The 27,610-nt window shown below is 33.0% G+C and overlaps 1 protein-coding gene across 2 annotated transcripts in view; it reads left to right on the top strand.

Moving 5' to 3' along the window:
• The window catches only part of LOC111050059 (LIM domain-containing protein jub), a 48,393-nt gene extending 26,646 nt beyond the window's left edge, over positions 1 to 21,747 (top strand). Inside the window, exons 3-9 of one of the 2 annotated variants that reach the window (XM_022336297.2) lie at positions 7,618 to 7,787; positions 10,944 to 11,006; positions 11,576 to 11,706; positions 14,201 to 14,252; positions 16,751 to 16,819; positions 18,427 to 18,534; positions 19,485 to 21,747. In XM_022336297.2, coding sequence (XP_022191989.2) covers positions 7,618 to 7,787; positions 10,944 to 11,006; positions 11,576 to 11,706; positions 14,201 to 14,252; positions 16,751 to 16,819; positions 18,427 to 18,534; positions 19,485 to 19,514 — 623 coding nt within the window. In that variant the 3' untranslated portion in view covers positions 19,515 to 21,747. The remainder of the gene's footprint in view (positions 1 to 7,617; positions 7,788 to 10,943; positions 11,007 to 11,575; positions 11,707 to 14,200; positions 14,253 to 16,750; positions 16,820 to 18,426; positions 18,535 to 19,484) is intronic. The other variant, XR_005570748.1, reaches the window with a different exon arrangement.
• Positions 21,748 to 27,610: the final 5,863 nt, after the last annotated feature.

The following is a 27,610-nucleotide window of genomic DNA, read 5'->3' as shown; positions in this document are numbered from 1 at the left end:
ATTTGTTTTCATTTTCACGATCCTAAGAAAACCTATGTACAAAGAAAAGATTGTTTAGTGAAAGAAAGGCTCAAGGTTTAATATACTGACCACATGGTAAGAATGATTAAATAATAATAAGAATTTAACATTGTTAATTCAATGTTAGAAAATAATGTTAAATTGTTTTAATAAAAATGATAAGTGGTAGTATCATTACTGATTTGATACAGTAGTAATGTCGATACGGTAATAAATTGATTGATAATTTCCTAAGAGAATTAAAAATTCAGGTCGAATCAGAATTGCTTGGTAGAATTCAAGTTACAAAGTTGATCCATAAGTCAATTAACCTAAATTAGTATTGGATTACTCGTGATATTGATTGTAGATAGGAAATCACAATTTAATCTAGAAAAATAATTATTCATTCAAGAAATTTTCAACTATTCTTGGTACAAATTGATAGTTGCATATTGTCTTCAATTGTCCATTCAAAGTGATACGGTTAGAATAAATCGGCCTTATCTGTGAGAAAACGAATTCTTTGGCAATCATAAACTCGAGCAGTGCTTATGGCCCTGTTGAGACGGCATTTTTGGCACTGACCACAGCAGCGCCGGCTGACACAAAGAAATCGGCCAAAATACACTTCAACACGCGACTAAACGACCACCATTTGCCCTACTCATCTGCGAATATTTTTAAATCTGCATTATTTGTCTGAACAACCACTTTGCCAAATGTTAATGGATCGTCACCTTGTAATAGCAACAAGTAGTCCCTATGATGAATACACACTTGGTGGACACAATTAAATGGAACTAAGAAATGGGCAATAAAAGATTATTTATTCCAGTTATCTCTCTGGCTCGGTTACACGTACGTCTAAGTTGAACCGCCTTAAAATTATGTCATTTCAGTGTCGTCCAAATCGTTTATTGGTTCTCCTGACATTGCTTTCGTCATTTTACATCATTTCATGGTGGTTAAATGTAATAGACGTGCAATCGGGATTAAATTTTCATTATAAATCGTCTCTGCAATGAATTAAAAGTGTTTGAATACTGATATATTTAGAAGAAATCTCGATATATTAGAAGAAATTTCAGATTCGTATACTTTATTTTTTCATTGCATGTGCCAAGACCCTCTGTAAAGATACAGCTGTTTACAAATGCTCCTTTATTGAATAACGTGCTGTTGATGTCAAATTGTCATTTTTCATCAGCCATTTCTAAAATATTATATTAATATTATAGATTTTAGGAACAATGATAATCTTTCTGATGTTCTGGAATAATAATATTGAATTAAGACAGATGAAAATAAGTAATATATTATGATCGAGGATCATCCTACTTTGCCAGTTAACTATTTATATATTCATAGTATTTACTTGCGCTTGGTAATGAGAAGGGATAATGGCATGACATGAAATCCATGCGCTTGACGGGATTCGAACCCACGACTGTGTTCGGTTGATAGCGCCGTATCCAACTGTGCCAACGCAGTGAGGCAAATCAGACATTAATTATTGACTTCAGTTTCAATTTATCTGAATCCTACGATTTATTAAGTTATCAATTCAGTCTCTTAGAGGTGCTTCAATAATTTATTATGAATACTTCTATCAAGGAAAACGAACTTCCTTTGCTGTATTTCATGGTTGGTTGGCGCAGTTGCTCATCTACTCTAGCGTCCATTCACTGGAAATAAATCAACGGTTTTCTCTATATCCCAACCTACTGTTGGTCACATGGGGGATTTACTAGAGCTCACAATTTATAGGTGCTAGTATTTTGTCTATGCTTGGTGTGCTGTAATCCACTGTCATGCGTCTCCCTTGTTTCAAGCTCTCAAATACACTATTACTATTATTTATATGCTCGGCTGAATGTATTCATTTCATTTTATTAGCTTACTCCATTTCAACATTATATTTCTCCATCTCTTGTGCCAACTCTTGTGGAAGGTAACTCCTCTTTCAAGTTCTCGCTCTTCACAGATAGTATTCAGTAGAATACTGTGATTATTTAATCTTAGAGAGCTGAAAGTTTTCTACCCTGTTATTATTGTATTCTTTCAATCCATCGTCTTGATTGCTCATACTCTATAATCCATGTATTTTATTGTGTAATTTGTGATGAAATGATTTCATTGCATCCTCCATTCATTTGTTCACCCAGAATACTCAGAGTATTAGACATCAGTTGGAATATTATGAATGTTGACTAGGTACTAATATTAAAATTAGCCATGGTAGTTGTTCATCCATCTATTAAATTTACTTTGAATAATCAAGAAACAGTTCCTCTTAAAAGAACATTTAAATCACATAAATCTATTAATATTTTATAGTCTCATGCATTATAGCATATCTATAGTACGATTAAAATGAGTAGACCTCTGTGAAGTGATGTTTTCTAGGAAACCATTCATTTTTACATAATTTCGTTTTAGTAGTAAAAAATTCGGGGATGTAATTTTACAGAATGATTTGTGATTCAACTACATATATTAGAGTGTCCTCAATCTTCCGCTAGCTAAGGGCTAGGTGTCACCTAATTTTGAGATTATAAACCACAAGTAGGTGTAGTGGAGGATTTAGATAATCAATAAAACCTAGAGCTTTTTATATAGACATCAGTAGCAGTTTCAAAAAAAAACATCTTGGCTATTTGAAAATCTATCAACTATTGATGTTTAAATTTTTTTTAAAAGCTTTCTATCCAAAACCGTTTTTGAAAAATTTTGCATCAACTCTTGTTATAATCGATCATTTTCTGAAGTCAAATAATGTTAATTTATTGTAATGGTGTCAAAATAGCTGGTGGAACAGATCAATTGGCATTTGGCAGTGGGTAGGAGTTACTTCTTGCTTCGCCCACTTGTCACTGGCCAACCCTTGCAATTGCTCATGACCGTGTGTTTTACACAGGCGTTTAAAATGTAGGTAGACGTAGAAACTCGAGTATCTCGTGTATCTCTCCAACACACGTTTGGAATTTTCTAAATTCGCATCCAACTGCAATAATTGGAACCATGTCGTTTCCAGCTGTTTGTTTTCATTTTGGAATAAGGAAATTCGTAGGTAGCTTTCTGCTGCTACTATTATACTATAGTTAACATATTCAGTACATGCTGACAATTTGAAGTGAATCTTGCCTGCCTGTCTACCACCTACTTGCGTGACTTCTACTGCTTCTGATGATGTTGATGCTGTTACATTAATTTCAAGCCGATGCTCAGAAATGCAATTCATCTGCTTTTATCATACCTCAAAGAGACCTCCCCTTTTTCTAAAGCAACTCGATAAAGTTGATTAAAATTCTATTAGTCCAATGCGAGGTGAGAGCAAAGTGAAGCTCGGTGAATGATAGTGAGGTTGTATTTTGTGTTCTGCGAAGTTCTGAGTAAATATTATCTCTTAGAAAAATTCATTACATTAATTAATTAGTTTCGATTTTTTGTTCATCTCTGTTTCCAATCAGGTTTTAGGGGTGTATATATCTCGAAGTTAACAATGATATCCATTGTCTAAGCTCATCATTTTTATTTTTGATGTCATTTAAGAAGTCTTCTTATAATTTTCTTGATATTGAGATTCTTATCAAAATAGAAAAACGTCGTAGTGTTTCTGAAACAAAATAATATGTTGCCTTATTTATTTCGGATTATAAATATTTATAGTATTGCTTCATCGTACAGATAAAAAATTTGGTAGATTTCTACTATAATTTACTTTTAATGGTATAGTATAATTCATCCTTAAAATAATATGAATGTTCAACGTGCATTTTTACTTTCATTCTTGATTCATTTTGACCTTGAAATAAATAGTTTCACTAACATTTTCCAAGGAGGCTCACAATATTAGCTTCTTTTTATAGTTGTTAATTAGTTCAAAGAAAATTCCCTTCTAGCCATTATAGAAAGGAATCATCCAATCTAGATGATTTATAACTTTGGAACACTTCTAAAAGATGCCTGTTTTATTTATTTTGACGTGTCTCTTGTATCTGGTTGACTCGCTCCTCGCCATCAAAGTCTACAATGTAAACTTGCTTGTTGGGTTGATGGGTTCGGGACGGGACAAAGTCGAGGGAGAACATTATTTCCTATAGACCGTATTTTCTTTTTGGCTAGAACGCTGTTGTTTCTGTCGTGTTTATTTATAAATGTGTCTCGTGTTTTACTCAACATGGATCTGGTCGCTCGTTAGCGTGGTGGCATTTCAAGTGCTATGCGCTCTGCTCAAATCATTCCACTTCCTCATATCACCTTTATTCGTCCAACAAACTGTCAGCATTAGATGCATGGGAAGCATTGCTGCTATTCACAAGGAATGCTGACAGTGTATTGTGAATCTCACTCGTTCTTTCTGCCCGTAAGAGATGTCTCGTTATTCAAATTGATGCATCTACAAATTCCATCCAAACTGTTCTCATTCACGCTTGATCCCGACGCAAACTTCTTAATGTCATGGAATTTGGAAATGCAATAATTTCTGGATTATTCAAATTATGTTATAAATTCTGAACATGGGGAGTATGGAAGTGATTCTACTACTAGATTATTCAAATTATGGTATAAATTTGGAACTAATGTAAAATACAGTGGAAGCAATTTAAAGAGAATACTGTAGGTTTCAGTAACATAAATGCTTTGATTCTTATATATTTTCAGCGAATTCAAGCTACTTCCCCAGTTCCGAGACAATTTAACATTTAGAATCGAGGATAGAGCATCACTTAGTTTTCTTGGCTTTGATATGAATAGTTTTGACTACTCGAGTGTTATATCGATTCAAATGTATCAATTCATTGGAATGTAGCATGGAAAATTGTATAACTGTAGCTAATTTTTTGAAGTAACGTATTGGTCAAACATTCTTTAAGCTTAACTAATTGTTACTTACTTTGAATATAATTCAAATACAGTAGTCTTGAAGATAGAGTCTGATTCCCTGGCCATCTTTCTTGCCCAAGGTGGGATTCAACCTAAAAAAATCAGGAAATCAGTATGTAATACTCTGTTTGATAGTAAACTGAGATTCCTCATTATGCAGCCTCAAAGCAATTCATTCCAGTAGTAAAATTTGATAATAGCAATAATTTTGTAACACTGCTATTTGCATAATTTTGGAATGTGATATTCCGTATTCACTCAATAGGTACTCATTAAAGATTAGACGATGTGTTCCGTTCAAAGATAATGTGTGCGTTTAGTCAAGAGATGCTTATCAGTAGACTACAGTTGAACGTATGTTGTGCGCTGGTGTAGTCGACGCGTGCGAGTGCGTCAGCGAATGAAAAACTGTGGGCGACAATTTGTGCTTGTGCTTGTATTGTGTAACGGGGCCAAACAGGTGTGAGTGAATTACAATAGCAGCAGCACTAACGCAACTTGAAAAAAGAAGTTAGTGATAAGAGTGGTGTAGTGTGCTCAATGCCGACCGCCCACCCTTTCCCCCATCCTCACCCCCACAGGCAGCTGATGACTGCAGCCCTGATGTCCAGTGAGCCTGGCGCCCCCTTACCCCCAGCCTCTGTCATCCCTCTAGCTAGTTGTGAGTAATCAGTATTGATAGTTTTTAATTAAAACTATAGTTTCACACTTGATATCAGTTGATAATATTGTTTACATCCGTCTTTTTGGCACAATATTGGTTTAAACCGCAGAAATTATTTTGACATACTCGTATTTATTAATTTTTACTTACTTTAATCATTATTTGTAATACTTTTGGAAATATGAAAGAGTTCTGGATTATTGCGACAAAGGAAAGAACATAGTGTTCCATCTTCTGTGCTATTGCTTACATCATTGAAGATTTCTACGTGAATATATTTTATCGATATATTTTTGGAGAGAAGCATTACTTTGAATATTCTAAAAATGTAGTCTCAATTGCAATATTCAAGTAATGGAAATATGCTAATACTGTGCGTAGATGCATATTTCATGCTCTATTCTCTCGTCTGACTTGAATATTAATGATTTTAGCGCTCTCCAGTCCGAAGCCACTGTACAATATTATAGCTTTTACACATCAATATTGTTATTTATTTTGTCACTTCAACTAGTAGAACAACATTCATATTGAAATGTTTCGATCACAAAATCTTGCTTTTCGGTGTTTTCAATATTTCAAAGATGTCTTCAGCATAAATTAGAATATTTGTCAATGTTGAGGTAGACAATATAATGTATTGTCTCATAAAACGAATTAAGTGTTCATTATCTAAGATGCCGTGTTATGATGGGATTTATATATTTTTAAATATCTCATTTTTCATAGACACCTTAGCTGGCCATCCTTTTGACGTTTTAATACAATCAAAATTGCCAAGTCATGTTTTTTAGGATGATAGATTCGAGGAGTCAAGGGTGTGAAGTGATCTTCAGAATTGTAATTGGCCCTTCAAATGTTGCGCCACTCAGAGAACAATGCAGCCCTTGACTTATACTGCAATCTCTTTATATCCTTCCATATGCTACAATCTGGCCCTCATATCTCTTGTCAACCGCAGTATCAAATGGTATAATTTTATGATTTCAATAATAATTATTTTTCATGTATGGATGTGGCTCAACGATTTACCTCGGATGTTAACTGTTAAACTTGATTTATTGTATTAGTTGCTACATGATGTACTTATCTCACACGGCCCTTGTCACTATTATAATACTTTTATATAATATTATTATTATATTGTGAGATAAGTTATATACGTCTAATACTAGTAACCGGTGAAATAATTAAAATAGCCTACCATTTTAAAAAAATATCCAAAAAAACAGTTGATAATGTATTTAGATTGCTAAAATCTTACGATCATCATTATAGGGTTTCAAAGAATACTTTGAACGAATATTTTTTTAATCTTGCATAATACACTAAAAATGCAATATATGCCTCTTGTACATCAGTGCACTGTAAGGCAAGGCACACACCAGTTAGTCAAGACAAGACATGATCAGACACGTTCAGTCACAATACTTCACATAGTTGCTTATGAAGACATGTCTAATTGCAATGACTAATCAGTGTGAGTTGCGTCAAAAGCAACAATGTGAACTATTGTGACTAAACGTGCATGATCATGTCTTGTCTTGTCTTGTCTAGACTAACTGGTGTGTGTCTTGCCTAAGTTGTTCACAATCTTATTTGAAGCAGGGATTTTTAGCATTTGTAGATCTGACTAGGGTTTAGTAGATTTCCACTAGGGTTTGGTTTTAAGATGTATTTAATAATTTGAATGTCAATTAAAAAAGCCAGATTATTGAAAAAATAATTGGTTCATTTAGTTTATTATTTTTCAGTATTAAGAAACTTGTATAAATTGTAAAATCAATGTTTATTTATTATATAATTTGTTTATTTATTGTAATGCTTTGTGGAAATGAATTTGACGGCTTAAACGATATATTCAGGTGAGGTGGGACCTTTCCGCAAGTGACTCCCCACCAACAAAAGTCATTCAAATTTACTTTTATAAATTTTAATTTCAATTTAAGGAAGTTGAAGAAATTACATTTACATTTTAAATTTGAATTTACAAGGAAGAAGCTTTGGATTGTAGTGAATGGTGTATGTGTAGTAATGCATGTTGTTGTGGTTATGTTGTGTAGGCATTTGCCACACGTGTGGAGAGAAGGTGACAGGCGCAGGACAGGCGTGTCAGGCGATGGGCAACCTCTACCACACCAACTGCTTCATCTGCTGCTCGTGTGGCCGGGCGCTCAGGGGCAAGGCCTTCTACAACGTGCACGGCAGAGTCTATTGCGAGGAGGACTATCTGGTCAGTAGCATTCCACTTGTTCATGCTATCATGTTTACAAACCTTTTTTCTGAACCTACTATTCCTTGTAAGAAAATAGTTAGGTAGCTCCAGTTGCTCATGTTATCATCTTTCCAAACCTTTTTTCTAAACTATTCCTTGTAATAGAATAGTTAGGCTATGTGTTATCATGAAGCTGTCTTACCATGTTTGGATATTAGTTTTACTATTTCTTGTTTATAATAACATGATTCAAATTTGGTGATACTTTATCATGCATTGTGACATGGTGAAGGTTTTTTACTATTCTTACATGCTTTTTCTGACCTCCATTCATGGAGTTTTTTGAAAGTATTCCAATAGAGAAAATAGGCATACGAATATATACCATGGCATAGGTCGTTTATGTTCCAAATTTCAAGCAGATTTTTGTTATCTCAAGCCGACTACTGTCTATTATTTATAGCTGTTTTGACCGGGTGAGAGTGCAAGAACGGCACAGTATGAGAGACTACCACCAGCGTCACTAGAACGATTGACTTGAGTTAACGTTGAAAATTGGAACATAGACGCCCTATGCCATGGGATAACTTATTGTGCTATCATTCCTCTATGGTATAATGACAATTAAAATACTGCGATAATGTACCATCATGTTTCAAGAATTATTCGAATATATCTTGAAAAATTGAACTTTGGTAACAATGCCAGGAGTTTTTTTAACTATTCCTTTTAATAATAAAGTTGGCGATGATGTATTATCATGCTAGGAGACGTAAGTCATCGAAATAATGCTAAAAAGTAAAGTTAATAATGCTATTAGGCTATGTATGAGTTTTAAAATAAATATCTCTATTTCTCAATGCTTTTATATTTCAACAAAAATAAAAAGAATAATAGATGTAGAAAATACAAAGTATAAATAAATGTTTGCCAATGGAATGACCTTACTGGAAGAGCTCACTAATTAAATTAAAGAAATTAATGATAAATGCTAAAGAAATAAATATAAAAAACGAATGGTAAAAACTTGCTTCACTCGCATCCTTTATTTGAGCTTGCTTTCTCCCATCAAATGGTCAAATACAGATTTTTCGCCTATATCGGGCGTATCTTTATCGTAATGTTGAAGTCCTCTCAAGACAAAATTTTTAGACCCTAGCTGAACTTCTGTACCAACTTTGAAAATTTTCTCTCAATTAGTTCTTGAAAAATGTGAGAAAGAACGCTTAGGAACGCTGGGAAAATGCAAATAAACCGCCTATTTTAGGGGTATCTTCGACTTAATTATGAAGTCTAATTAAGACAAGATTTTTAGACCCCAGCTGAACTTTATCTGTCAATTAGTTCTTGAAAAAGTCTTTAAAAAAGCAGGAAAAACGCCGATTTTGGGAGATGTTTGGCTTTGTTTCAAAACCCTCTTAATACAACACTTTTTACACCTCAGCTGAGCCTATGTACCAAATTTGAACATTTTTTGCCAATAAGTTCTTGAAAAAGCTTAGAAAACGCATATTTTGGTCGTAACTTTGGATTTTTCAAATCCGTTCTTAGTACGCCTCCAGAAGGTCAACTGAACAAACATGCCAAATTTGAACGTACTTGGCTCAGTAGATTTTTAGTTTACAGTTTACATAATTTGAGTAACATAGTAAGAGGAATTGCTGAGATTAGAAAAGAAAGAACATTTGATGAAATTGTGTGTATAAGTGTTTCCATTCCAGTAATTTTCTTTGACACAAACTCCGTTTTGATGATGCCAAAAATCTTACAAACAAATCAATTATTCATAACAAAATTATTAATAATAATTTCTCTGATTGCCAAAGAATTGCAACCAGAGTAGTTAATTGACAAAACATATACATAAATTGTTATATTATAAATACAAAATTGCTAATACTAAACTTAGTTCTAATTATATACCTTGGTGTTACCCTTGATAGGACTCTCTCCTTCAATCAACACATTAAAAACATGGTGGCCAAGGTGAAGACGAGGAATAATTTAATACAAAAATTATGTGGCACCACATGGGGCTCATCTCCATCAACTCTAAGGTGCTCAAGCCTTGGTCTGGTGTATTCTGCTGCCGAGTATTGTGCTTCATCCTGGATGAACAGCTACCACACTAAGTTGTTGGATGTGCAACTTAACAACGCAATGCGCATTATTACTGGAGCCCTGAGAACAACACCAGTACCCTGGCTACCTGTTCTTAGTGGGATACCACCTCCCAATCTGCGCAGATGTCAGGCCCTCCTGCGACTGCACAACAGGATGCTCCAGCCAGCAGCTTCCAATTCATGAGGATATCCTAGACCTGAATATGAGGAACCTCAAATCCAGAAGGCCAACAATAAAGCTGGCAGAGCGCCTCAAGAGTGAGAACTTTTGTTTGATGGAGAGAGGAGGCACCCCCTATAATTCCAGATGCTCTCAGACAGTGCACCAGGCCACCAGGATTTGACCTTCCTCGAAACGCATGGGTCACATTAAACCGAATCCGAACATTGCACGGTAGATGCAAAGCATCTCTTTTCAAATGGGGCTTTATAGACTCTCCAGGATGCGATTGTGGAGCTCCATTGCAGACAATGAAACACATTGTCTATGAATGTGACAGACGTGCCTACCTGGGTGACAGTAATGACTTTACTGTGGCAAGCCCTCAGGCGATCCAGTACATTTTAAATTTGGACGTGCACTTGTAATCAGTGCGAAATTACAAGGACTTACGAATAAGGAAATGCCATACGCTATTATATAGATAACCTACTATAATAATATGTGTCGGGGTGATCATAATATTCTTTCCTAAAACATGTATAAAAATTTAATTAGTAATTTTAGTTATAAAGGTTTGTAAGTTATTAAAGGTAGAATAAAAAGAATACAGTAGTTCATTCTATATCCTATTTACAATGAGCTCCTCGGTCTGGTAAATGCCAGTATCATATAACCAATTCCGTACTGCTCTTTTAAATCTATTTATATTTATTTCGTCCTTTGCGATCTGCGGAATTTTATTGTAAATTCTAGGACCTAAATATTGTACAGATCTCTGACCAAAAGCTGTGTTCATTCTGGGAACAAGAAGAAAAATCTCAATCAATCTGAAATGCAAACTTGTCAACATCAACATCGTTAATGTAATTTTTAACTTTTTTGTTGCAGTATTCAGGGTTCCAGCAGACGGCTGAGAAGTGTGCTATCTGTGGCCACCTTATCATGGAAATGGTAAATATCGATTGTCACAAACCAAGCATATTTAATATTATTTAATATTCTATGTTATGTTGATCATTCTACCTACTCATTTGCTTTTCCAGTTAAAGATTATGATGAAAATGTTTTGTCCGAATTTCAAAGCTCTACTCTTGTGTCTGAATTCATTCTATTCTACTAGGAACAATTTGAAGTCATACTTGGAAATTGGAACATCTCATGTTCAATTCAGCTGTCTATCATTATTTTCCGTTACTATTGTTTGAATAATCCATTGATTGAAATTATTATTGGAATTCAGTACTAGATGAGAATTCGCCGATAGTATTATTGTTACTATATCGCTGCAAACCCTCATAAGCTTTGGCTCAAGTCAACTGATTTCATGAATGTAATCGAAAATTGTGTTTTGTAATCATGATTGACTTGGAAGAAATGTATCAATGTGAAGCAAAATTGCAATTGAGGAAGTTAATTTAACGCATGAAAAAATCATCATCTAGATAACTAGCAAATCGACTCATAAAACTAAATTGTTTCCGTGTTGAGTGACAATAATTGATGTATTGTTGGTGTTGCAGATCCTCCAAGCCATGGGCAAGTCATATCACCCAGGCTGCTTCCGGTGCTGCATGTGTAACGAATGTCTGGACGGCGTCCCCTTCACCGTAGATGTAGATAATAAAATATATTGTGTCAACGACTATCACAGGTAAATGTTTCGTCACTAGTCCAGTTATTATTTCCTTAGTTTTGATCAGTTTACCGTCATCTGTTGAAATAATCATTGAATTATATTCTATCTGCTCCTTTATATTCCCCTGACCTTTTGTCAGGATTACGTCCGAAGACGAGGAGGAAGTATAGAACTGTATTCTTACATATCAGTATCAGAGTCCGTGAAAATATTATTTCTATTACTTTTAATGGCACTATTCAAACTCGCTCATTAGGGTTGAGTGAGAATAGTGCCAGTATGAATAACTCACTGATCCAGACATGGTATCTGATACTGGTATGTGAGAATCCAGCTTGAGGCAAATCATATTGAACCATGTGAATTCACATGGACAAGTACAAACATACTCTAAGGGCCAGTTTCCGAGCTCGGGATTTAGCTAAGTTCTAGACTTTAACTGGCTTTAAACTCTGGAGTCAGAAAATTGGCTTTCCAAGTCAGAGCGTTAACGTAGTCGAGGACTTGAATAGACCCTGGAGTTTAGAGATCACGTTAGACTCTGGAGTAAAGGGCTTATAAGTTCAGGACTTGAATTAGATTCTCGCCTCTTTCCGAGTCAAGGATTTATCAAAAATCGTCAAGTCCAGATCTTAAAACATTTTAAACCATCGACTGAGGTAGGTTTTAAATTAGACTTGAACTGACCAAACACATCTTATTGTTTTGGAGTAGATGAATAGCCAAATAGATGTCTTGGAATACCTGAATTATTTGAATTAGTACATCTAAATTCATAATTCATAGTTTGCAAGTCTATTTTGGGATAAAGTTTTATCAAAATTATGCATAAAAATTAACCTTATTTCACGACTGTCACATAACCTAAAAATTGTCAAGAAAAATAATACAAGGATTTCCTTAGAATTTCGTCTTACGATGTGAATGTTATAAATCAATGTTATATTCAGCATATTACTAATAAAAATATAACATTAATAAATTATTATTACTCCAGTTTTTCCAAAACAAATACGTTTTACAACTCAATAGCCTACTAAAATTTTTATTCCAAAATCGCTGGTTAGGATCAATGATCAATAATAGCATAACGTAAAATGAAATGTTTATTCATTCATGTTTCAAAAGGTTAGGTGTTGCTTTGAATAGGCCTACAAAAAAATCTAAAAGTATTTTCACAAAATATTTGTTACAAAATAGTTTGAAGAGCATGCTAATTCGAATTAGCCCGAGAAATTTTGAATCTATGAAACTTAGAGCGTTTTTTAAACTTTGGAACGATATATCTTCATACGCTGTACGTCAAGAAATGAGTTCTCCAGCGCCCTCCAAAGAAAACCCTGCACGGTTTCTGGTGCGTTTTTCCATATGCATGAGGTAACAAGCTAGAACTATAAAATCTAGTTTTTCATGACTACTTCAAGATAGAGACTTGCAAATGGTCTCAATCTCTTCGTTTCAACAAGCTGAAGAAGAATATTGATGATGGAAACAACGAAAATATTCGACATCTTTGAAATATTCAAAATGGCGGTCATTATTGACAGACATTTTTATATCGCTTGCCATTTAGTTATTGTGAGAGATATAGGATTGGTTTTACCAGCAAAGTGTTCAGAATTAACCAAACTATGATGTTTGAGAGAATCGACTCATTTCGACCACTCTTTTCATGATTTATTCAACTTCAAAAACTTGAAACATACATTTTTCGGGGACAATATTCTACTTTCCACCCTGTAAATGTATTCGCAGTAGACATAAATTAGTCTTATTGGTACAGTCTTTTATTATATTTCCAAAGCTTCAAAATGACATTTGGTTGGAGGCTGTAGGTCCATATTCCACGGCTGGAGCGTTATGGGAAAAAGATAGAAAAGTACTGTATGCAGCTAAAAATACGCTTTTTCCACCAAATGCCAATCCCAACAATTAGAAAACCGTGTAACTCATGACTGCTTAAAGGTACAGACTTGGGAATGGTATTAATCTCTTTGTAATGATGTGTAGAAAGAGATTATCCATGATGGCTTAGAATTCGACTTTCTGGATTTCCCCTGGACACCCCTCCTATACGGTACTGCACCCCCAGCAGTATGCGTTAAAAGAAGCACTATGAAGAAGATTCTCTTAGAGATTGATGTAAATCAATTTTGAACTATCAATATCATTCCACATAGATATTAGAAATTTACTTATGTTTTGAATTTTGAAGGTTTCGCATTGTATTCAACAAAGTAGTTTGTTTTCCATATTTAATCATCCTTCAAGTCACACACTTGAGTGGGCATTATCGGCAGAAATAAAAAAAGTTTCTATTCCATCCCTTTCGGCATTTTGTATCATCCCTCAAGTCACACACTTGAGTGGGCTTCACCGGCAGAAATAAAACTATAGTGCCTAACATTTTTTGAAAAGCTTGGATGTAGATGGTAGCTAGTGTTGCATGGTAGATGTATGATTAGAGTGTTTATATTGGTGATTAACGTGGTGGATGGTCTGTTTGCAGAATGTTTGCGCCAAAGTGCGCCGCCTGTGGCAAGGGCATCACACCAGTCGAGGTATTCTATTATTCTCTCTCTCCTTCTCATTAGCTACTCACTAGCTTCATCTCACTAATTTATTAAGCGTCTTATCAATGTAACTGCACGATTCATTCTCTTCTATTATTTGCAAAATATTGTGTTTACAACTATACTCAAAATTAATTTTATATCCAACTTTATTATGCATTTTTAAATACAGTTGTAATTGCACGAACATGCATAAATTTTGCCATTATAACTTGTATTTAATTCCTCATTTCATACAGAAGTATTTTTTATGTAGCTTTTTACATTTTATTTTAGTTGTTATAATAGCACGATCATGCATTAATTTTACCATTATTGATCTAATTTAATTCCTCATTTCATACAATAGCATTAAATTTATTCTGTGTAGCGTTTTACATTTTATTTTAGTCGTTGTAATTGCACGATCATGCATTAATGTTTTCTGTCAGTAGAATTTCATATCTAACAATTCGAATTGATTATCAATCAGCCTTCATTTGTGTAGTTTTTTACATTTTATTCTACAACTTTTGCACGATAATGCATAATTTTTCTATTAGTAACATAGCATTTCAGATCAAACCATTTCAAATTTTCTATCAGTCTTTATGTAGCTTTTTCATTTTATTTTGGAATTGTTGTAATTGCACAATCATGAAATACTTTTTGCCACTTGTAACGTATTTTATCTACTAATTAAAATTGATTTTTATTAATCTTAATTACATTTCTAGTAGTTTTTTCTAAATGTTTACTTTAGTATTATAATTACAATACTCTTATTTCATTTGCTCATTACTATTTCCAATCAGTAGTTTCTCATATATTATTAAATAACCTTCTGGTTTGGCAGGACCCTCAATTGTTTTGAGTTTAGAATAAAACTTTTGATTTGATTCATTTTCCAACAAACTTTATGTAGTTTTTACATTTTATTAAGTATTTAATGCCGGCCAGGGTATCCGAGACGATTATGACTACACAACCTTCAGTCTGCTGTTGCTGCCCAGTCGTCGGTTCGAATCCCATCCTTTTTGTTAATTTGATCATCTTGTTCCATTACCCAGGCACAAGACCCATTCGCATTCTAAACGGAATTCAATTGTCCATTTACTCATATTTTCACTATAATGGACACTATATTATTGGTCTTTGAATTTTGAATATATGATCTTTTGAATTATCCTCTTTACTTGGTAAGCTAAATGATTTTTTTCGATCGGTAGCATTTCTTATTTATTAACTATCTCACATTTTCTTTTACTCTTTATTTATTTACTTTTTTCATTCTAGTTTTTACTAGTAGTAGAATGATCATGCACCCATTTGTTATTTTTTCCCCCACCACTAGCATCTCATTTAAAACTGAGTCAGTTTGCTCCGAGAGCAAACATAGTACTCAGTAATATATTTACATAGTAAAAAGTGGAAATAGAGTTGAAAATCTTATAAAGCTTAGCTTCCTGATGAGTCTCGTGGGAATGATCAGGTTGCATTTATTTACGACTTTTATCGATGTGGAACCACGCTTATGGTTGGTTATTTTTTTCTTATAATCATATTTTGGAAAAGACTGATCATTGGTACAATCGGTCTGAAATTTTTACATTGTAAACTAGGCCTATGAAAACCGCCGTTTGACTGGTTTGGCTTATTTGAAACAGTAATGCTTGTAACTAGTACTAATAGTTCAGCCAAAATTTTGAAACATTTAATTCCAATTCATGAGAAAATGACAAAATTGTTGGGATCGAACATTTATCAACTTTCTCTTTTGCAAACCCATTTTTTCACAAGTTACCAAATGTTATTTTCATGAATGTATGAGTGTAGTAGTATAACATACATTTGTCCATAGAAAATTCGTATTTTTAGCCATTACCGTATGATAATTTTATCATATCGTATTATATTCTTTTACAATCTGAATATTATCTTCATATTGTTTTTTTTTTCAAAGAAAAATTATTTTCTTTGAAAATGCACTAGCAAGTTGTTTATTTTACTATTCAAACTTTGATACTTTATCAATACATTTCAAGCGCTTGAATGAATTATTTGTCATATTGCTTTTGATTCCCACGTTTATCACACTTGGCTCTATAACCAGGTATATAATAATAATACTGAGGGTGATGCCCACATGAGCTCTTAGGCTTGTGCGTGGGTAATGAGTGAGAGGGATGATGATGAGAGATACGACTACTTTTTAGGTAGTCGGGACCGACGGCTTATCGTCTCCTCCGAACTTTATACCAGCTATAACCAGATATTCCATGTCCGAGGAGGAATGTTGTACAACAAACCCTTATAGATAAGAGGCTAAACACTTTAGTGATTAAACTTTTTATGATTCTATTAATTTAAAAATGATATGGGAAGCACATTTTTGTAATTTGCAGAGTACCTTTCTCAAACATGTTATTTATTGCTGAATAAATTTAGTATACTTTTTGTCGGATTCTACTGTTTGAATGTCTTCATGTGAGGAAATATTTTTGCAGGGTACTGAGGAGACCGTGCGTGTAGTATCAATGGACAAAGACTTCCATGTAGATTGTTATATATGTGAGGTAAGTAATGGACATTTACTAATCCATTCCAATTATTTATTTTGTCAATATTAGATTATCTATAACATTTCTTATTCTGGGTTCCACGAACAAAGTTTAACTTCAATTCTGAACTGAGAAATCCTGTTTGCATGAATGCATGCCTATCAATGTCAATGGAATTAATTTTCTCAATTTATATCTTCTCAAGAATTGTCGTCTTCTGTATTGAGAAATAAGTTGAACTCAGCTTATTGTTATGACGTGCATATGTATATGTCCAAAATATTTTACTTGAAATCATTTTAGTTTCTTTCTGTGGCTCTCACAAAATTATCTATTTCAATAATTAAATTTCGCGTATGGTTTTCATGATTGATTCACATTTAAGTTCTTTTATGTAATAGCAGTGACGTTGAAATAAATTTTATATTCTATTAAATCATAAATTCAATAACAGTAGTGTCCATTGTGTCCAAATTGTCAAATGATCTATTGTTGTAAAACTAATGATCTCACACTCAACACTAAAGCTTCTCTAACAATCGATGGAGAGCAAAAAATGGTGATATTATACATCAAATTGAAGAGAATCAACTGCTCTACAACCCAACGTTTTTTATTTTCTCAATGCATTGATGTTGAGTAATAAGCCCTGAAAGCGCCAAAAGCTGGTTGAAAACCCGCCGTCTTTTCAGAGATTTTACACTTTCAAGAGTGTAAAGAGAAAATCGAAGGGCATATCATAAACCTATACTGAACAAAACTTGTAGGAAATTTATCTAGCTCCATTTTTGTTTAGTTAGTCATGTCGCTGAAAGGCATTTTTTCTAAGATACATGCGAGTAAAAAACAGAAATTTTTCATTTCTGAAAAACCAGAAACGAAAAAACGCATTTTTTAAACCACCCTCATCCCTTGAGCACAAGGGATAGGGATGAGGACTTTTGATATGTTTACCTTCTAACTAGTCTAGACAAAGCTGCGAAGTTAAATATTGTGTTTCAAACATTCTCTCCAAATTCCCCTCTCAATTATTGATCTATTGTTGTTGAACTGAAGATTTTACACTCAACACTATAACTGCTGCAAAAATCGTAGGGAGATGTGAAATCTTACATGAAATTGAAGAGAATATAATGCTACATGAGCTCATTATTAGTGCGGATTTTTCCGATCAATAATTAAAAAGTTACAAGGCCAACAGATGAAAAATCTGAGCCTGAAGGGTTTTTCTTCACAATGTGACACCTTCAAAAGCTCACATCTAGAAAACTATGAGAGATATGGAAAAATGCTACAGATAAAACTTGTAGGCTAATTTGTAAGCTTTAATTTTGTATCAGTTAAAATGTCCGAAAGACGCATATTGTTCGAGATGTGAGCAAGAAAGAAGATATGGTACTTTCAAACCACCGCCACCCCCTTGGCACAGGAGGTAGGGGTGAGAATTTTTGATATGTTCACCCCTTAACTATCCTTAAAAGAGCTGCCGGGTCAAAAAGTGTGTTTAAAACTTTTCCCTTATAATCTTTCTTGACTAGACTAATAGAGAAAATCTAATATTCTAATGGTGTTATTGAGATAGGTCTAATCAACATTGCTTTTATAAATGCTTGGTGTTCCAGGAATGTGGTATGCAGCTAACTGACGAGCCTGATAAGCGTTGTTATCCTCTGGATGGCAGATTAATGTGTAGAGCGTGTCACTTGAATCATCAACCTCGACCATTACAGGTAAATAATTGGAAGAAAACAAAGTAATTTTCAAGTTGAATATAAACTAATGTAATCTTGAGCACTTAACTTTTCTGGAACTTTTGCTTGAAGATGTTTGCGTGATATTTAAAACAAGGTGGCACATTCCAACAAAGCAAGCGTCGCTTGGCAGTGTGGTTCAATTTAGACTACTTTTAAAATTATATTTCAAATGAAATGCTATTTTATTCTTTGAAATTATACTATTTTTTATACTGCTTTATAAGGTTCTCGATTTCAATGGTGTCAAAGATATTTTTATTGCAGATAAACAATAATTACAAAAGATAGCACCATTCAAATTAACTGTGAAGAACTGGGAAGGATATTTTTCGGATTGGGTTACTCGCTTTAGTATCATAATTGCATTAAAAAAAGTTTACGTCCTAAGGACTGGAAGGAACTCTTGTACACTATAGAATACTCTATTAACTAAATATTTTATCAAATGTTTTTGAAGATTTTCAAATCTTCGTTACTTTTAATGAGTTGTGGTATCTTGTTATAAAATTTCCTTTCAATATAATCAGGTTTTCGTTCAAATAACCTACTATTGTGAGTCATTGTATGATAATCTGCTCTGTTTAGTGTATTGTACTCATGTACATTTGAATACCATCACTATCATCACTGCATTTTGTCTAATTGATAGCAATTATATGGCAAATAAATTGAATTTGAAAATTTAAACTAATATGTTTCTAATTTTAAATGAATAGGAAAGATTTTTTATAATTTCATACTACGAAAAAGCACATTTCTATTATTTAATACAATTCTGAATTCTATATCAATGAAATTATTCTGTTAATTCGAAGTTTTTTGTTGTAATATCATACTCAATATAAAATCCAAATTGATGCTTTGCTAATTTGTTGAAAATTGAAGAATGAATCTCGAACTTACTGTGAATATTTTTTCCGTTGCAGAGTGTTCCTGCTAGTTACCATTTGGGCTGAAGATTATTATCATAATTTCTAAAAATCATCATACAGTAATTTTCACTTTGTAAACTATTAGGCTATATTTGGATGTACGGTAACTTATTGAATAGACAATTATGATGAACTGTGTTATCATAACATTAATGCTCACAGAGATCTGATTAATTGACTCAATTAGCTTTTGTAATATTTTCTTCATCCAATTGTTGGTCCCTTTGTTTTTAATTCAATGAATTAATGTAGTAATTCAGATATTCACTACATGGATCCATTGAACCCTATGTGAAAAATCGTATAATAATAATTTGATACATGCAAATGTTCAATTCAAGTGTAAAAACGGTTTTTCAAATTTATATTTGTATTTAGTATTTTTTTTTTTAATTAAATGATGAATGAGAGTAAGTTGATGTAACTTGTATCAAGTAAGATTACTTTTGTTGGATTTTAAAAATGATTTTCTTTTGCTCTTTCGATCGGATTTAAATGAATGATTTTTTTTATTCAAATATTTTGTAATTTACAATTATTCATACCTTTAAACAGGTTTTATTTTGTGGTAAACTGAATCATTTTATTTTCACATTTTTTGTCATTGAATGTTTTGAATAAACATTATTTAATTTGGATGAAGAATCCTTCATAGATATGGCTTTATTGAAGTAATTCATTAGCAAACTGAAGAGATCAGTGTTAATCAATCATAGTTCAATAAATAGCTTATTTATTAAATGTACTCCTTGAGAAAGAAAGATAATTAAAGTAACTATTTCTGATGCTTCGGGATCTACTGTTTTTGTATATTTATATTTACTTGTCTTAGCCAATATTAATAAAAATATGTTCATCATGATTTATAGATCATTCTGTGAATGATTTTCAATTTTAATCGTATAGATTTTCAGCTAAAAACTTTCATAGTACTGTATATAATTATTATTTATATTTAATACTGTATTATTAAACAAACTTTTCCTTGCTCATATTTCTACATCACTGTTATTATTTGTGATCTTTGAATCATATATACATACTTCACAATGTAAAACTGGATATGTATAATGTATATTAATAACTCAAACAATATTATTCGTGTAAGTTGTATCTCAATATCAGTTCACAAAAATCAATAATTATTAATAACTCAATATTAATTATTACTATTATTATATTCAACATGAAATATGCCGAATAACTGGCATAATTGATACCAAACCAATGATTTTAAAACTCAAATTATAATCTTAATAGCTATTCCAGTGCTTCCATAAACTAACTATGCTGTTCAATATAATAGTACGTGTTCAATCTTGAAGTAAGGAAGAGTTCCAAGCTTTAATGAATTATTGTAGAAATAATATGTTATACTTGATTTTTGACATTAAATTCATACGATTTAAATGAATGAACAGCTATGTTGCAATAAGTATATTTCAAATAAGGAAATTATAGAACTCCCCTCTCTTTGAAAGTAGAGTTCTAAAACTAGATAAATTCACCGGTTAGTAGTCTTATTATTTCTCCGCTAGTTTCGAACAAAGAATTTCTTGTTCAGTAATTTAAAACAACATTTCTCATGTTACTCTGACCTTATATTTATTTTACTTAATTTATTTTACTATTGACTTTCAACTATTTCCAATCTTGATCTTTCTCCTATTCATTCACCTTCTGGGGGTTTCCTGTAATTAGTAAATAATAACAATATAGAAGGAAGAGTTTAGAAGATTTTGTTTACAATTATCAACAAAGCACAAGCATCCATTATATAGCATCGTGTCTTATGTTTTTAAATTATGTCGTTAAATAATAATTTTTCAATTATTGATGGTGATAAGTTGTAGAAAGTACAAAGAACGATTTTCATCATGAAGGTGATGATATATTTTATTTTGAGATGGAAACCATTCCAGAATCACCCCCGCCGCCACTGATACAACTTTTTAGATTTAATTCATATTAAATAGCTGCTGTGATAATTTATTGGTAACAATTACTTTTTAAATTAGTTATTTTAATAAACGTACAACACGCCGAGAAATTTTTAAGATATCTTAGATAAAGACAAGTTTTATTTTACTCATATTTATGATAATTTTGTGGGAAATTATGATAGTGTATACTATAACATTGTAGAAGTATATTGCTTAATTTGCATGATTTATTTCGAAAGCACAATTTATGAAACTTTCTATTCAAAATGTGAATATATTTGAGAAACTACGAATAAATGAGTATTATTAAAAAATTGTTCCAATGTATTTCGTAGATATAGTTCCATAGATTCGTTCCAAGTTAATTTGAGTAAAATAGGAGTGAATTAATGAAACTGTAAACTATTTGAATTCTAATAGCTGGATGATTGAATTGATTTATTCAGTTCTGAGTCGTTTCTCATAATATTTAAATGTCCTTTTAAGTAGAGGGAGAAGGTACGCTTAATCGAAACACCTATAAATAATTAACTTGTTTCGCCTCAATTTGGAATATCGAAGTCCAGAGTATGTTGTACGTTTTCTTATATATTACAGGGCATCTGAATTTTCATCAATTGGACCCCAGATTGAAACTTTGACATTGATATTCACAACATGTCTCCCATCTAAACTTATTATTGAATCCTTCCTACCAGACAAAATGGAGTAGCCTTAATCGAGTGGATTAGATGCTGGCTTTATCATTCAGAGGCCCGGGTTCAAATCCCGGCCCGGGCAAGATATTTTTCTCGGGCCACTCACGTGTTTCGGATGGATACGTTAAATCGTCGGTCCCGGCTGCCTAATAAAAGTTGTTAGGTCAACTCAGAGGCCCTGACATATATCAGGTGCGACCTGAAAACACCGAGCCAGCCAGTTCACTCGATATTATTATTTACCAGACAAAGAAACCAAAGAAAAGAAACTGGTAAACAGGTCATTTTTCAGATTAAAATGGCCACACATTCCTACCGAAATTCTTTGTTATGAAGAAATAGTTATTTGTATATATAGAGTGAAAAGTACTGTTTTTTCTCCCTGAGGGAAAAGTTTGAAGCCTGAGGCAAAGCCGAGGGCAACATTTCCTGAGGGAGAAAAAACATTTCACTCGTGATATACACAACATTTCACTCGTGATATACACAACATTTCTCCTCCACCTACATTTTTTATAAAAACTGCAAATAAAATATTTTTTAAAAACGTACGTGACCAAACAATGTCTTACAACATAATCTAAAAAGTAAACAGAAACAGCTGGCTTGTAATCACAGTTCTCCGCCGACAGCGCTATGCGCTATCCGTCGGCAAAAGTTGTAACAACAATGGCCGCCACAACTACAGCTATGATGAAGTTCCCGTTTCAAATTTGATTAGTTAATGAGTAATATTCGTTGGCTGGTATTTTGAATAACATGGAATAAAAAAAAATTTTATACATTTTTTTAGTATAGTGATATCAAGTTTGTAATAATTTTATCATACAAACATCAATTTCATATATTGATCAAATGTCTGGTTGAGGTATTGAATTTAGTTGGTTTAATGACTACTCTATATGCTTCCTCATCTGAGCTTAGACCTTCTAACCTATTTCAAATGTACGTTTTTAAAATAGAGATGCTTCCCATGTTATTTAAATGGAGTTACTTTTACGCTCTAGGGAGTTTTTTAGTACCGAGAGCGAAAAAGTGACACTTTAGTATTATGTTCCAGGGAGTAAAGTAAGCACTTTTGACAGGAGGTGGAGGAAAACTATATTTTTCTTAACTTGGAGAGTGAATGAAAATGACAAACAAAATCTATTTCAATTTATTAATGGATAATAAGTGAGTTTTCATACTACAACACTATGCCACACATAATAGTTATTTATGAACGACTTGCCCTACAATGTTGATGGTAAATTGGTGTTGTATGCTGACGATACAACAATCTTACTTGAAGGAAACAACTATCAAGATGTCATGGAGAAGGCTAAGATTGCTATGCAGCAGCTCAATGGATGGTTTTATGATAATTCCTTGAAGCTTAATCTAAGCAAGACAAATTTTATTAAGTTTTCTATGAGAGGTAATGAGAATGATCCAGCTACTGTGGGATGGGAGTGTCCTGCTACTGATATGACAAAGTTTCTGGGGATTGAATTGCAGGCAAACTTGAAATGGGATGGTCACATAGAGAAACTCCAGAAAAGGCTTTATCATGCTCTCTTTGCTCTGATGACTGTTAAGTCGAATTCAAATCTCAAGACAGCTCTAAAGGTTTACCATGGGTATTTTCTTTCACACATTAGACTTAGTATTTTGTTTTGGGGGGCTGGAAGAATTCATTTGAACACAAACTTAAAAATGCAGAAAAAAGGACTTCAGATTTTGGGGGAGTGGGTCCATCTTTCTCCTGTAAGACCATATTCAAGGCACTCCGACTACTTACAGTTCCAGCGATATACTTCCTTGAAGGTGTTTCGTTTGTGTTCAAAAACAAAAATATTTTTAATGCTAACCGAATTTGTCATACTTATGAAACACGAGGTAAAAATACAGGATTATTCCAGTTCCCTATCCATAGACTGACTCTTCTCGAAAAGGGACCGTATTATTCAGGACTCAAGTGTTTTAATTGCATTCCTGAGGATATAAGGCTGTGTAGCAGCTATAAGTTATTTGTTTCAAAGATAATTAGGACACTGTTAGAAGCTTGTCCTTTTACCATTGAGGAGTGTTTTAGAGCATTCATGTGACTCCATTCTAAAAATGACATGTTGTATGGCACTTGAGCACCGCTCAGAATTTGTGGCTTCACACAACAAAAATATAATAATAATAATAATAATGGAGTGGAACGAGTTTTCCATTAAGTTGAACGCTATAAAAACTTTGGTTGGCTATGCAGGGTTGTTTTTTTCTCAATTAGAATAAAAATGTATCCACGTGAAAGTCTTATTTTCATATTTGATTGCCAAGCGCAAGGAAAATATTTCTTGATCGATTTAATCTCAAGGATTAGTGAGGTGATAATAGGAGGTAAAAAAGTAATCTGGAACTCGTTAAATATTTTCGTAAAGTGTGTAATTTATATAGTAAATAATATTTTGTACCTAGAGAAATTCTTGAACATTTTTTTATGAATATTTGGTTCTTAGATCGTTTCTTGTTTAAGTTTTATTATCAAATTTATGAGATTTTGATCGAAACGTTTTCAAAATATCTCGCTTAAGATTTGTGAAAATGAGTCGTTTTATGAGTATTTTAGTGAGCTTGAACGAGTTTGATCACTTTTTATGAGCTGCTGACGTCATACTGCATTAAATTAAATAGACTAATTCGAGGCAGGTACTAAATTAAGAAATAATTCTATCTTTGCTCAGTTATCCATATATTTTTTGTTCTACACGTAACGATACATAACCATATAATCTCTGTTCGACAGGTATGTACGTATTCTACAACTCATTACAGTGCAAAACAGTATAAGTCAATTATCTAAATATGAAAAATATTTGGATCAAATGATTTTAAAAAGATAAATTTAATTCACAATGAACTCAAAAGAAATCACAAACTTTAATCCGATCAAAAATAGAAGTAAATTCAGTTGCATTTATTTGACGACTCATGATTGCATCGTGTGCATGCTATCATTTCAAAGTTGGCTTGTTCTTTATTTGATGCGCTTAATGTTAATAGACCGACTAATGACTGACTTTTCATAGTTTCTCTTGCTCAATGCTTATATCGCCGGATAGACAGCATCGAAAGAAAATTATCAGCACTATCATCATACCAAGGAATGTGGACTCATAGGCCTACCATAGCGATGCACAACAGACAACGGTACTGTACCGTACCGTACCTATGTGATTAATCATGATACTTTTTTAGAAAGTGTAGCTAATATCATATTTCAATCACTATTCATTAGTCATAAGTTTAGGCAATAATTAGAAAAATATATAGCCTCTAGTATCAATGAAATTGGATTGATGATATTAGAGTTAATCAGTTTGAAATTGATGAATTGGAAAGTAAGACTATTTCTAGAACGTTAGGCCCACTACTGCATTTTACAACTCTTTAACCCTCAACTGAGATATTAATGATAAGAAATTTAGAATCTCAAATTTGAATTTTAAACCTCTATTACTAGGACCTATAATCAGCAGAGATGATACTACCGTGAGAAAAAATATTAGTAATTTTTTTATTCCATCTAATCTATTTCAGTTTCTTCTGCAGTAGTACAGCCTATATTTTACGAAACAGGAAAGTTTACAAATATAAAATGTCAAATAAGAAATAACATGTTATGGAGCGAAAAAGAATGTATATTAGATGTCTGACGTAGATCCTGCCCCTGCGTCATATACTATTAAAATTATTAATTTATTCTTTCACTGGTTGTAAGTTATACAAAAAATATACGGTATCATATATTAAAATAAAACTAACTGAAATAAAACAGGCATTAGACAAAAACTCATCGAATAGAAGAGGAATAGCCTTGCCATTCTCAATTATAATACTATAAATAATATAAATAGAATGACGTCCTTTTCATAGTGTAACTCATTAAAGTTGTCAGCTAATGACGATTGTAAACCATAACTACACAAATCGCATATTTCAAGCTCTCTTCATCTGTCACAATACAAAGAGCAGCCAATTATTTATTTTATGGCGTTATAACATCCATCCAATGTCGACTTCCTTTATTTGCTAGTATAAAAATACCTGAGACTTGAAACTACCACTTGATGACGTATAACTCGAATAATAATGAATTAGATGACTTGAAACAGCCATACCATCAAACCCCACCTCGTTTTGTGAACATAGCTTTCGAAGACGTCTTTTCCGTGTGCGAGCAATCTGAGGTTGCATGGATTCTTTTTTCAGTTTGACTACCAAACTCAGCATTTCGTACAGTGAAGAACTGGTTTGTGTCCAATTAAGGAGAGTAGACGATTTTTTATCTAAACGGAATTTGATCAAAATCAGAAGCAGAATCATGGTACCAAAATTAGGTCTTTCAAGATACACTTGGAAAATCGCATCAAGTCAAATTCAGGAGATTTATCTCTTATTATATAATACATACTAAAAATACAAATACTGTGACTTTTCGAAGTTCTTGACTACATACACGGTAGTACCGGTACTGTTCACCTTAAAAGAATGAAGTGTTCAATGTGCTGCGGTTTCAGAGTAAGGCAATAGGAAGGCAGAGTAAGGTACCATAGTACTCAGGGGTGCCTACAGGGGGGGTACATGACGCCAACGGCGTCATAGAAATTTTGGGGGGGGGATTAATTTTAACCTAGAGGACCGATTCCCTCTAATAATTTTTATTTTATTCATTTTTTTATAATTATTTTTATATGTTCATTCTTTTATCCATTACTGCTTTGTATTTCCCAGCGATGTAAATGATGAATTATTTCCTACTGAAATAATTAAACTACTTATGATCAGTGTAAGCACCAGTTTACTGGTTTTTGGAAATCGTATCGAGAATTTTAATTTGAGGATTTTCTCGCACTTGGATTAGCTGACAGGCTTTCAACTTGTCAATCAATTGGCAATATTGTCAATATGGATCAACTAATTGATCGACATCAAACAGTCAGATCGAATATTCGTATCAGTGTATCGTTTCAGTACAACGCGAGAACATTCTACTAGTGTTATCCTCGCCAGGAAAAAGCTGAACTTCAGCATCCTTGCAAGCAACAAGCAGTCTCCTTACCTTCCAGCACCGGGTCCAAGAGGGATTCTAACCAGAAGCTCGGCTACAGTGAGAATAACAGTTCCAGTTGGGAAAATAAGGTACCGGGGTAACTTTGTTCCAATTTTGGGGAGTTGAAATTTTAAACAGCTTGCAATCAATACTTAAGTTGCAACAAATCTCTTGCAATATTTTTAATTGCACTCTGCAATGTTTGAAGAGTATTTTTCATTTAAAAAGTTAGTATTTTTCTCAACTTTAACAAAGATTTAACAAAAATTTCAACAAAGACTTCAATTTAACAAAGACTTCTTGAAAATAAGAGACAATGTCAACCAGGGGTTGGGGTGACTTTGTCTCACTTTGAAAAATATTTGGAGAAAAGTTAATTTTCATGAGTTAGACAAA

This window comes from Nilaparvata lugens, chromosome 3 (assembly GCF_014356525.2).
Source record: "Nilaparvata lugens isolate BPH chromosome 3, ASM1435652v1, whole genome shotgun sequence".
Classification (NCBI taxonomy): Eukaryota; Metazoa; Arthropoda; class Insecta; order Hemiptera; family Delphacidae; genus Nilaparvata; species Nilaparvata lugens.
The sequence above is the reverse complement of the archived record's forward strand: the minus strand, read 5'-3'. Positions and strand labels throughout refer to the sequence as shown.